The 13,560-nt window shown below is 44.2% G+C and overlaps 1 protein-coding gene across 1 annotated transcript; it reads right to left on the reverse strand.

Annotated features, from left to right (window-relative positions):
• Nucleotides 1-7,437: 7,437 nt before the first annotated feature.
• LOC148532480 (helix-loop-helix protein 13-like) lies at nt 7,438-13,271 on the reverse strand. Its single transcript, XM_088467772.1, has 2 exons — nt 12,764-13,271; nt 7,438-7,523 (listed from the first exon to the last, which is right to left on the reverse strand). Exons 1-2 carry the CDS (start codon nt 13,269-13,271, stop codon nt 7,486-7,488), a joined length of 546 nt encoding a protein of 181 aa, XP_088323898.1. The 3' UTR covers nt 7,438-7,485.
• Nucleotides 13,272-13,560: the final 289 nt, after the last annotated feature.

Genomic DNA, 13,560 nt, shown 5'->3' on the forward strand with positions numbered 1-13,560 from the left:
TCTCCCTTGGTTAAGGTTACAGTGCTCTATATCCTACCATTCCTTGCGTTTGAGTAGTTGATTCAAAGTGTATTGTGATTATATTACATATGCAATGTATGTGACTGTTTGCTAGCTGCTGTATTGATACTGTCCTATATTCTGACTATCAATTATAAGTATCACTGTGTTTTCTCTCCATCCCTATGGGGTGGGGGGTTTTCTTTGGGTACTTCACATTTAATTGTATTTGTGAAGGCTGTCACATTGCATTTGTATTGTTTACTTTATATATGTCAAGAGATAAAGGTAAACAGGAGACAGAGGCTCCTGTGTTGATTTCCTGTAAATCCTGTATGACAAATTTGTCCCCTCAGGATGTTATTAAGGATGGTTTGTGTGTTGCCTGTTATAATGAGCCACCACATCAGCCCAATTTGCCTATTCAAGAGCCATCTTGGGTATCCTCTTTGTCTCAGGTAATGAAGCAGGTTGTGGATTGCATGGCTGCTCCCACACTGCCTTCTGTATGGGGTGTTCACAACATGCTATGTTTGTACCTCCTATGCAACCTTCCTTGCACAATGTTTACGGCCACTCTAGTCAGAGTATGGGACCATCAAATATTGAAAACAAGAAGGTAATTACTAAGGCGCCTAAATGCAGACGATCTGCTCAGTTTATGGATCAGACACATCATCAGAGGACTCAGATAATGCGCAGGGTTCTTCTCCAGCTCGGGAGAGGAGGACCTTCCATCCACAGTGGATGTTCCTCCTTTGGTGAAGGTGGTTAAAGCAATCCGAGATATTCAGGATGATGAACCAGCTCCTAATAAGAATGCTCCATTGTTTAATCTCCACCGAAAGGAGGTTAAAACGTAGTTTCCTATATCTGAGCAGCTCACTGAGGAGGCATGGGGTAACCCGGATAAACGGTTTTATGTCAATAAAAGATTAACATAGTTGTATCCTTTCCCAGCTTCTGAATGTACTAAGCGGGGGAGGTACCTTCTACTGTGGATGCTCATGAGTTGCACTTAGTTAAAAATACTACATTGCCTATTTCATCGGCATCCTTTCTGAAGGATGCTACAGACAAAAAGATTGAAACATGTCTTAAGACATTTTTATGCAGCTTCTGGAGCGGTTAATTGTCCAGCTATGGCTGGAGCCTGGGTAGCCAGAGCTGTTGAGGAATGGACAGGGGCATTGGAAGATTCTCTACCAGAGGCTTCCAGAGAACAAAAGATTTATATCTCCCATATACGGGAAGCCGCTTCCTATTTGGGAAGAGCTGCAGTGGATGCTGGAATTTTTAGCTTCTAAAGCATCAGCAGCTTCAGTAGTAGCATGCAGGGCCATTGGTAAAGATCCTGGAAGGCTGATACAGGATCAAAGCAGGCTATGGAAACCTTACCTTTCCAGGGAAGGATACTTTTTGGAGCAGAGTTAGACAAAATATCTACTCTGTATGCTTCACAATCAGCAGGGCTGCCCTCTACGGCTGCAGTAAAATCTAAGCTCTTTTTCTTTCTGTCTATTCGTCCCCAGGGAAGAGCAAAGGAATACTCTTTTCTCCAAATCAGCTAGTTTTCGCAAGACAACAAGGCGACAAACTAGGTCATCTGGGTGGGCAAAACGTCCAGCTTCTAAGCAGGGTGACAAACCCTCGGCCTGACGGGGCGGACCTCCTCCTGGGGGATCCCCGGGTGGGAGGCAGACCTTCAATTTGCAGATTACTGGTGTCAGACAACAGATGCCTGGGTCCGTGAAGTGGTCTCTCAGGGGTATGCCTTCACTATCTGGGAGCATTGTTGGATTCTCAGGCATAAAGAGTGTTTCTGCCAAAGGGCAGGATTGCAGCCGTATCATTACGTATATGCAAGCTGTTACGCAAGCGAAAGGTATCCATTCTATCAGCATTGCAGGTTCTGGGATCAATGGTATCCACCTTTGACATGGTGGGGTATGCTCCGTTCCATATAGGCCTCTGCAAAGATTATACTGTCCGTTCCACCGGGAAAGAAGCAATCTAATACGGTCTCGGGCTCCTTCTCACTCTAGAGGTTCGTCCCTCCCTCCTGTGGTGGTTAAAAAAGAACCATCTGGAACTGCCAATTAACATTCTGGAACTGCAAGCAGTATACAGAGCAGGACCTGATGCAGGGCAGGCCGGTCCAGATCCAGTCCGACAACGCAACTACAGTAGCCTAATTGAATCATCAGGGAGGCACGCAAAGTTTTGCAGCCATGAATAGGGCCGTAGCTAGGGTAGTGCGGCCGGTGCCATCGCACAGGGCACCACAGGGCAGGGGGCGCTGTTTGGGCCTGTCAAATTTCTGTTTATTATCATTCTCACTTGTAACTTCCTCTTATTTCATCCCCAGCATCTCCTGGCCTCCCCTATCTCTTCCCTGGCCCTTCCCCATGAGGTCATTCCCCTTTTTTGGGTGCATTATGTCCCTTTGAAAAATGAGGGGGGCGCCAATTATCTTTCTGGCACAGGGCACCAAAAAGTCTAGTTACGGCTCTGGCCATGAAGGAGGTGACAAGGATTCTGGTTTGGGCAGAACGTCGTCTTCCGGCCACCTTAGCAATATTCATACCGGGAGTTCTGAATTGGGATGCAGACTAAGTCATCAGGAAATACACGCCAGAGAGTGGTCTCTCAATCTGGGAGGTTTTCCACTCCTGGTAAACAAGTGGGCCCTACCAGAAATAGATCTCATGGCGTCACGTCACAACCACAAAGTCCCCAGGTACGGGTCCAGAGACCCATCAGCAACCTTTGTGGACACACTAGCAGTAAAAAGGAAATTCAAACTGGTGTATCTCTTTCCTCCAATTTTCCTCCTCCCAAGAGTTCTCAGGAAATTCAAGCAAGAAGGTGGAACAATAATACTGGTGGCTCCAGCTTGGCCCAGCCCATAGACAGTCCGTATTCCAATGAAAGATTGCTTCTTTGCCAATTTTTTTTCAAGGAGTTCTGCAAAATCAGCCTTCTTTTGTCCCACCGGTAGCACTGTGGGATCTGTCTTTGGTTCTTAAGGGGCTACAGGTTTCCCCATTTGAACCTCTGGACTCTGTAGACTTGAAATGGTTGACAGCAAAGACACTTTTTCTCCTCGCTATCTCTTGTGCACGCACAGTCTCTGATTTGGCAGCACTTTTGTGGCTTCCCATTTTTGATTTTACACCAGAATAGAGCTGTTCTTCGTACAAGGGAGGGTTGCCTTCCTAAGGTAGTGTCCCGTTTTCATGTGCATGAGAATTGTAGCACCAGCTTTTCAGGCTCCAGACCTTTCTATAGGTGAAGCTTCCCTGGATGTAGTTCGTGCTCTCCGTATCGATGTGGAGCGTACAAAGTCTGTTAGAAAATCAGATACTCTTTGTATTATATGGTTTTTCACAGATGAGGATGGTCAGATTAAACAAGCAAACCCTGGCTCGATGATTACATATGATTATCTCTCAGGTGTACACACAGGCTGATCTCCCTGACCCAAGCATGGTGACAGCACATTCTACTCGGTCTGTAGGGCCATCGTGTGCATTTAGTCATGGTGCCTCTGCTGAACAATTGTGCAAGGCAGCCACGTGGTCTTCTGTCCACACTTTTCTTAGGTTTTATGCCTTTGATACTTTTGCTTCTCAGGACGCTTCCTTTGGGCAATGAGTTTTCCTTTCTGCTCAGGAGTGTCTCCCACCCTAGGGGGAGCTGCTTTAGGACATCCCCATGGTATCCCTATGGACCCTGAAGAAGAAAATTAGTTACCTTGATAACGCTTTTTCTTCGAGGTTCACAAGGCACCCACCCTGACGCACCTGGCTTCATTGGGTTATTTTTCTTTCAAGCACGGATTCCCTCATCTTGTATGAGATTGTTTCTGGTGTACGATTGTTCTTCCTTCTCCTCTTTTTCTTTCTCCTGCCTTAGGCTTGGTTACGCAACTAAAGGCCTGTGGCTAGGGGTGGGGTATATATGGAGGAGGACCCAGTGCATCCTAGGAGCTGAAGGCTTTAACTGTTTGGTGCCTGGATCTCTCCAACTACATTACCCATGGTATCCCTGTGGACCTCGAAGAAAGTTATCAAGATAAGTCTACCATAATTTTTTGCTGCGTCCGCAATGTGGTTGATGCCACTGCCTGGACTGCAACTACAATGCTACTGGTTGTTTTCATGGTTACCTAGTTGTTTCAGCACTTAGGATAAATACATACTGTATACAACCACAGCCAATATTATACATACTCTTGCTTGGTGGTGCACTGCCATTCTGCATCATAAAAGCAATTTAGTTTGTGCAGGGGTTAAGCAAGACTGGAGGACACCTAGACAGGAGTTGGACTGAGGCTCAATGACAGAACAGACCGACACACTGACCGTGCTAAAAGACAGGCTCACAGACAGACACAATGACAGGACATAGAGAGAAGCCTAAAGACGCCTCTGGTACCAAGCTTTGTGGTGCTTTTCAAATGATGAAGATTAATTGTTCAATGTTCTTTATTACTAAAGAAAAAAATATGGTCACAGTCTAAGCCAGAGGTTCCCAACCATGGTCCTCAAGGAACACTAACAGTCCAGGTTTTAAGGATAGCCACACTTAAACACAGGTGTCTTAATTAGTACCTCAGTTATTTTGATTTAGCCATCTGTGCTCAAGCATGGATATCTGGACTGAGTGTGCCTTGAGGACTGAGGTTGGGAAACCCTGGTCTAAGCTATCAGTTTCTGCAGAGTATTGGGCTGGGTGCTGCATCAGTAGTGAAGCCCATTACCTTAATCTACAGATGTGGTCCAACAAATGTTAAACCTCATTTTACCACATCTATGTTGTGAATTAAGCCAAAAATGTGTCCGTTTTTTAAAAGATTGCAACATGCCTTTCCTTGCATTTATTCTGTACAGTAGAACTTGTCAGTCAATAAAAGTAACATTTTTTGAAAAATGCATCAACATTCTGGCACAAGACTGTATTAGGACCCTTAAATTGGCCCTGGAAAAGATACCGGAAGGGGCATTACATAGGTCTGACCAAATCAACTTGACAAGGCATATGGCAGGCATTTTAGGGACCTGTATACAATACAGGGAACATCCCAGAGAATCATAAGAAATCCTGGAACCATTCCAAAGATGGATTTAAAATACCTGGTGCATTCCAGGTTTGCAATACCAAGAGCATTACAGAGACCACCATACAACACAGAGACTGATGTACAATACAGGGAGCATCCTAAAGGTTGATATGTCAAAACATTGCAGAGACTTTTTATACAATGGAAACAGATTCCTCAGTCATCTCTGAACGGTTATAAAGATCAGCGGTGTCACTATACCTTTATACCAACCTGAAAACATTGTGCCTGTGAAGCCACGCTCCAAGTTTATGCTGTTTTGGGCGGTGTGATGGTAACACCCCCTGTTAGCGTCACACTGGGGGCTTGCCCCAGCGTTTTGGGAGCTGCTGTGTAACCCCATGCTCTCCCTGCACAGTGGATGACGTGCGCATGTACGCCTCGTGCATTACCGCTGCTTGGTGACACCATACGAGGAGGTGACTCCAAAATAGCAGAGCAGCTGTTGTCACCCGGTGTGGCGCGCTCCCCCCCTAGTGACGCCACTGATAATGAAAATGCAGACAATTATGCTTTAAGCACTTGCAGTAAAGGCTTAACGTCGATACCTGTGTTAGGCAGCAAAAGGAAAGAAAAGAAAATTTGCAAATGTGAAGTATGTATATATTTATATATATGGTCTTTGCGTCTTTGATTAACAGTTTTTTTTTTTGTTTTTTTTTTCTGTTTAAAATCCATTTTGTTGCTTCAAGTTTACTCTGCAGAAAGTTGTCATTGGTCAGGCTAGTGTAACCTAAGTGACAACGGAGTCTAAGCTTGGTCCCTGGATGCAGACAAGCTTACACAGCTAGTGCAGGACGCACCAGTATACCCTATACCAGGAACAGAAGCCCTGATTTAGAGGCGTTCGCTATTTGCGAGTGCTCGCTCTGAATCAGGGCGAGACGGTTGTTGTTTTTTTTTCACTGGCCTCCAGGCCGCTCGCTAAGATGTGGGTGACCACCCACAGCTTTAGCGGGTGGCCTGGCGATTGTCGCGATTATCGCGACCATCTGGCTTGCGACGACACCCTTGTGGTAGGGTCTCGTCCACCGCAAGCCCCAGTGAACTTCCTGCTCTAATAGAGCAGGAAGTTCACTACTGACATCATTGGTGATGTCAGTAGGGCCGCCCACAAAAGGCAGGCGTTCCTTCAGGAACGCCTCCGTTTGTCCAGCCACCCCCCCTGCACGCCTATAAAACGGGGCGAGCTGTCAATCACAATCGACAGCTGCCCTGTCTTGTGAGTCCCGCATGCGCACTGCCCGGCCATCGACCCGCTTCCAAGCGCTGTGTGAATCAGGCCCAGAGTCACAAATACAAGAAGGAGAAAGACAGCATCAACAGAATTAGGGCCTGATTCAGAGCCGGACGCAATTAGCGCTCGCTCGTCCAGAAAATAGGGGTGGCTATTCAAATCAACCATTCGCTCTTTGCGGTCTGTTCGCGCCTCTAGGTCTGAACGAGCGAACAAAACTTGCGGTCGTTTTTTGAAAAAATACGCCCCCTGGCCGCTCGCATCCTACGTCATGTCCGCTATTTATTAGATTAATCGAGTACATCGACCAGGGTATGAACTGCTCGCTATTCTTGGGGTTGGTTTTTGCTACCACAATTTTGCAAGCAGTTCTGGCTATAAAATAACCCAGTGACGTGGTCAATGACGCTGCTGTTTTAATTATGCACACCCATAAAACGCCCGTTTTGACCTTTAAGCACGCCTGCGTTCGGATCTCCGCTCCCCGTTTTCAAGTACCTTCCCCCGTTACCACCCACATACGCCTACTCCTGTCACTCATATTATCAGGCATTCGCTATTTTGCGAGCACATGAATTTCGACCGCACTGACTGGTTCGCGCATGCGTATAACGATCCGTACGAGCGCCTCTGAATCAGGCCCCTAGTCCAGATTCAGGTGAATGCAGGCGACACAGAAAACAAGAGTCCTGTCTCTGTCTACCAGAGAAAGTGAAATGTCATTAGAAGATTTCCCTGCAATGGGTGGCTATGCTATAATAAATGACTCAACTTTACAGAGGACTGAGGAGAGCTATAAATGTTCCCGAAGAAATATGTATTCGTATCAGAGCAAATCTTGGTCATCCCCTTTCTCATGTGAAGCCAGAGCATAGTCTTGCAGTAATGCACACGCAACCCTCCAGAATTTGGAATGTCTGGCTCGTACTCTTGTTGCAGACCTGTGTAAACTGCATTAATTACCAATCGTTTTGTCTTCTGCAAATGTCCTTTTGAGCATTCCCATGATGTCTGATAGTTTAGTACTCCGTCTTCATAGTGGTCCAGTCCCTGGGAATAGTAGGGACCACAAATCCCAGGCCTGTCGATGGTGAGAACCAAGCACCTGGCTAATGCTACAGCTTCAGTCCCATTTAATCCAAGACAGGCGGGCGGTGAGATCTGAAAGAGAAAGGCAGGACGTGAGAGTCAGCCATTCTGATACAAAGTGCTTGAAACATTTGCAAAACATTCAACCCTTGATCTCCTGCAAGCAGGATACACAGCGAAGAGAGAGCCGCCGAAGCTCTTGTGTTCGTTTATAATCTCATGATGTATAAGAGGATTGCAACCTAAATTAAGGCTAAGAATAGCTCACGCCTCTACAGAATAACCTTGGTCGCATGAAGTGTGACACTTAAACAAACAGCACACCTAATAAACAGCTGTAAGTGATCACTGCACAGTACGCACCAGCCTATATTACTAACAAAACAGCGATATGTAAATGACAATCTTCTGTTAGTCTCGGCTAAAGTTGTTTTTGTTTTGTTTTTTTTCCCCCAAGAAGCTCTGACTGATTGTTGGTTCTCTGTTGATTTTTATATATTCAGTCTCCTAACACTGCTTAGTAAAGAGGCCCCATAGTGAGAGAGACTGTTGTATACAAGTCGCTGGAGTAGTTTGGAGGTAAAGGAACAGGGCAGGAGTTGGAGAGAGAGGCAGAGCTGTGAGACGGTTTCTTTAGAATTGGCAAGGTGAGTGCACGTTTAACGTAAAGCCAGTGGAGAAAGCCCAGCTAAAGAGGGGAGGTAATGGGAGAGGGAGCTGAGCAGTTGGGACGGCATTATGAGAAGAGTGCAGAGATTTTATCTTTTATTGGAAGTAATGTAGAATGTGATGTGGGGACTGTAGGAGAAAGTAGGTGGGTGATGTACAGTAATTGGCATCTACAAGAAATATCTGGTAGAATGGCGTCAGTTTTGTTTCTGAGCAGGTGGCAAAAGTAATAGTCTGTGAGGGAGGAAGAGGAGGACGTGCAGGGGGGCAGAGAGCTGAGCTGAAGACTGGGTGGATAATCGGGAAATAAAGTATTGTATGTTTGCCTGGCAAGTGAAAGGGCCATGCGGAAAGATCCCGCTGGGACCTGTAGTCCACCATGGCAACATGCTGCAAATGTTCAGACACACACATACTGATTTTAAAATAAATATATTTGAAATAAAATCACCCCATGCGCACACAGCCCACATAACCATTGAGGATCCTTTTCGGTCTATGTAGGTAACCCATGGGACAAACTCGGTATGGGGCCTATTTATCATTCAACATTTGTGGCATATCCCAGAAAAACATCAGTTTTTGGGAGATACCTGGAAATATCACCGAATGTATCAAGGAGGAACCGCAGTGGAATTCTGAGATATCTGCTGTGGTTTCTCCATTCTGACAACAGAAGCAGCCCCTATCGGTTTCTATGGGGGCTGTCGGATTTGCCAATCTTTGCATGAATGGAGTTTGGCCACAGCAGCTAATGCCATCTAAAGATGGCACTACCCTCTATGGGCTTCATTCAGCAAAAATGACTGGGAAAGAGTTACTCAGGAACCCTCCTCGGCAATGAGCGCCGCCCATGTGTGGTCTGCGGACCGCGCATGCTCAGTAGTGCCATGGGGGTCCGGATATAGAAGTGAAGTACCCGATCACTTATAACACATTGCAGGGATGGGCTCCACCTGTCCCTACATGTGATTTTTTTTTTATTCCCTTGCGGACGATAAATACACACAAAGCGGCGACAATAAATTACAGTTATCGGGTCTACAACCTGATCATTGATACATATGCCCCTAAACATTGCATGACTTGGAGTTGTGGTACGAATGAGCTAGAAGTGGCATATTCCGTCTCTATCCAGGCGGGATTTCACCTGGACTGAGATCAGTCCAATGTAATACATAGAGATCATACGCTGCTAACTTATCATATGTTCTTAGCGCTACTTAAAGTACATTTATAGTATATAATATGCACAGTCACTGGTGTCTTCAGATACCTGCAGCTCTGCAAATTTTATCTTTATATCTGTCCATATAAATCTTCAACTCCAAGCTGAAATCATTCCAACAGCATTGCACCTACAGTACCTGTAACTATTGCACAGCCTAGTACCTGGTAACTGTATTTCAGAATTTGTTACTTTGCTTTTGTTACTCATTTTATCCCAGCACCTATCTGAATGCAGGAGGCTCCTTGTGCTTTTCCTCTTATTGTATCTCGCCATACGCCACGTGGAACCATATAAATCTTATATGTGTATATAATAAAACCTTGATGTTTCCACATTAGACACTTCTTACTTGGTTACTTCCATCATTGACAATGATAAGCAGTAAGTTTGTCGACTGCCATAGTGTCAGCAATTACCGCGCGTTACTAATGCTAAATATGGCATCTAATATGTGTCAGCATTATACCTTTTAAACATGGTAAAGTATCATATTTAAAGCTATAATGCCAACACGGTTAAAAGGCTTTAAATGGCATTAGTACCGTGTCGGCATTACACTGTCCACATAATAATTGGCGAAATTGAATGCTGAAAAAAATTATACCAGTCCCACTGAAGATTGTTAATATATATATATTTATTTTTTCTTTTCTCTCTCCCCCTCATGTGATAAGTCAAAAGGTTCTGCCGGTCCTGAGCCTTTTTTTCTTAATAGAAAATTATTGCACTAAAACAGTTCCCCAACTCCAGTCCTCAAGGAACCCTAACAGTGCATGTTTTCCATGCTACAAGCTGGAGCGCAGTTACAGTCATTACTGACTGACACATTTTAAAAGATACATAGGTGGGTGCTATTTAATTTGCGATTCTGTGTAGAGATCTGGAAAACATGCACTGTTAGGGCTCCCTGAGGAATGGATATGGGAAACATTGCACTAATGTATGGTCTATATCAAAGTTTCCCAAACTCCGCCATTACAGTCCAGGTTTTAGTATATCGAAGTTTGAGCATCGGTGACTTAATTAGTACCTCAGTCAACTTGACTATACCATCTAGACTTAAAACCTGGACTGTAATTGCAGAGTTTGGGAAACTCTGGTCTATATTGTTGTAGTTTATGTCCTTTAGGCATAAACCTGCAACTTTACCCATCTAATTCAGGTGTTTATAAAATAAAGCAAAACAATATGACACCAAAACCACCTATTATAAAAAAGAAATAAAAAAAAAAAACAGGATAAAAGAATGATGGACGTTGAAGCCGAATGCTAAACAAAAAAATTAGTTGAGGATGTGCTGGTGACATTTGTACTCGGCATCTGAGAATATTCAGCCTGAGCAAAGTCCTAGAACAAGCAAATTTAGTTTAAAAAAATAAAAATGAAAGTTCTATGTAAACACGAGGCTGAAGTTAGCGTCTTATTCGGCCAGCTTCTTATTCAGAACATGTTATATTAAAACATTTTTATTAAATAGAATCAATAAGCTTACATTGAATAAATAAACTATGGTATCTATTACACAAATTTCAATTGTATTTTGCTTGGCCCACAAAGCTTTTGGGCATGAAATAGGATAGGGCATTAAAGTGGGCACAGGGACCAGATTTTCTACATTTGAATAAGTAGCTGTAGTTGTGCAAGGGTTAACTAGCCTTGGGCAACAAATTTGACACTTGGAATCCACACAGGGGGGTCTCTTACATATGACCCACTTGCAATTGGGCTTGCCCAACAAGGTTTTGGGCATGAAATAGGATAGGGCATTAAAGTGGGCACAGGCACCAATTAATACATTTGAATAAGTAGCTGTAGTTGTGCAAGGGTTAAATAGCCTTGGGCAGCAAATTTGACATGTGGAATCCACAGAGGGGGTTAACTTACATATGACCCATTTGCAATTGGCCATGCCCAAACAAGGTTTTAGGCGTGAATAGGGCATTAAAGTGGGCACAAATACCATTTTTTATACGTTTGAATAAGTAGCTGTAGTTATGCAAGGGTTAAATAGCCTTGGGCAACACATTTGACACTTGGAATCCACACAGGGGGGTCACTTACATATGACCCACTTGCAATTGGCCTTGCCCAAACGAGGTTTTAGGCATGAATAGAGCAGTTAACCTGGCACAGGCACCAGATATTGTCATTTTGAATAAGAAGCTGTAATTGTGCAGGGGCTTAACCCCATTTACCTAAGGTTGGGTATGGGTTCCCGGCGGTCGGGATGGCGCCGGTCAGAGTACCTTTGAACCGGTGGCTCTTTAGTCGCAGTTATCTTATACCCAATACATTTAAAATACTCCGTGTTTTAATTATTTGGTGTGTAAACTTGATAGGTATATAATATACAGTAAAAGCCAAGAAGCAACATGCATATTAATCTACAACACAGAGTTATTGAGCGGGACAGTGGCCCAATACTAAACTAAACCCTAGTGCCTGGTAGCCAGGACTGTTACCAAAAATACAAGTGTGTGGGTCATCTTACTCCAGCTAAAGAGACTCAAGGCTGGTCAGAACAGTCTGGTGCACCTCTATGGAACAATGGCTCCACGAGATTTTTTTACATTACCACTCCCATTATATAGCAAACAGACCCAAGCTTAAAAAAGAATTTACATTAATACAAATCAATTCATTTTATTTTAAAAAAACATATATAAACTTAAATGTAAGTGACCCCCCTCTGTGAATTCCAAGTGTCAAATTTGTTGCCCAAGGCTATTAAGCCTTTGCACAAAGAACAGCCACTTATGCAAATGTATAAAATCTGGTGTTTGTGCCCACTTTAATGCCTTATTTCATGCCCAAAAGCTTGTTAGGCAAGGCCAATTACAAGTGGGTCATATGTAAGTGAACCCCCTCTGTGGATTCCAAGTGTCAAATTTGTTGCCTAAGGCTCTTTAACCCTTGCACAACTACAGCTACTTATTCAAATATAGAGAATCTGGTCCCTGTGCCCACTTTACCACTGCAGAAGTGCTGTGTGTTCTTTTTCTATGTATTATATATTTTTTTCTTTGTGACTTACTAGTACTATATTTTGGCTGGCTGGAAGGTGTTGTAGTGACTGTAAGGGGCAGTACTGCGAAAGCAAATAAAATGTTACGATGATCGACAAATGTTTTGCTTTGGTTATCCAGTTGTGTTTTAATGGGGTGACATATAATGCATAAGATACTTTACTGCAAGGACAGTTAATGCCTTGCTTATTGCTCCAACTGATTAGAGGAGACTTGCACAAAAAAAAATACAAATATGGCAGTGTGCACAGAGCAACTACAATAATGTTCTGTTAAGGAGGCCTTTCTGTCAATAGGAATGGTGTAACGGGGCTGTGCGTACACACACGCACACATATTTTATCTTCAATGAATGCCACCTCCACAATACATCTGCAGTAACTCACCACTTGTGTTCCAGATGGTGCTGTTGGTACCCAGAGACCCATTTCTCACAAATTCATCCACGTAGGACTTGGGGTCAGTCCCCGAGTCCAGTATGTCACTCAGCAATGCAATATAGGCGATAGCCAGCCGTAAGGTGTCTATTTTTGATAGCCGCTTCTCGTAAGGGAAAGTTGGGACCTTGCCCCGTAGCTCTTCAAAGGCGGAGTTGATGCTCAACATCCGCCGCCTCTCCCTTATGTTCGCCGATTGCCTGTGCACCTTTATCGGAGGTCCCAAACAGCTTTGCCCCTGACAGGAATGTCTCACCTCAACGTCAAGGTCGGGCATGGGGAACTGAAAATCAGGCGTGAGCTGGGGGACGTTGGACCAAGGAGATCCATTTCCTGGGGCGATATCAAAATCTAAGAAGCAGTCGTCCAGCGCAGATGGGCATTGGAAGCTGCTGTTCATCTGGCACCAAAACTGTTCTTCCGTTGATGATTCTGGATCCCACCCAGTTTCCTCCATTAGTTCTGGGTTGATGTGTTCACAGGCAGCGTTTAATACTGAATGGGGAGGACCAGTCTGGGAGAATTTCCTGACTGTCACTTTTAAATGCTCCGCAGCTACTCACTGGCTCTTGGTGTCATTGTTGTTTTTCCTAAACTAATTAGAAGATGAAACTTCTTTTCAGAGGCTTCAAACTCATTGCTTTTCTAAAGACTTCACTTTGTAAGTAACAATCAAGTGCTTAGGAGATGTAAGTGAGAACCTGAAGTGTTATGGACAGTAGAGGGGCTTGTCAGGAACATATGAG

Source organism: Taudactylus pleione, unplaced genomic scaffold (genome assembly GCF_031769625.1).
Source record: "Taudactylus pleione unplaced genomic scaffold, aTauple2 ptg000074l, whole genome shotgun sequence".
Classification (NCBI taxonomy): Eukaryota; Metazoa; Chordata; class Amphibia; order Anura; family Myobatrachidae; genus Taudactylus; species Taudactylus pleione.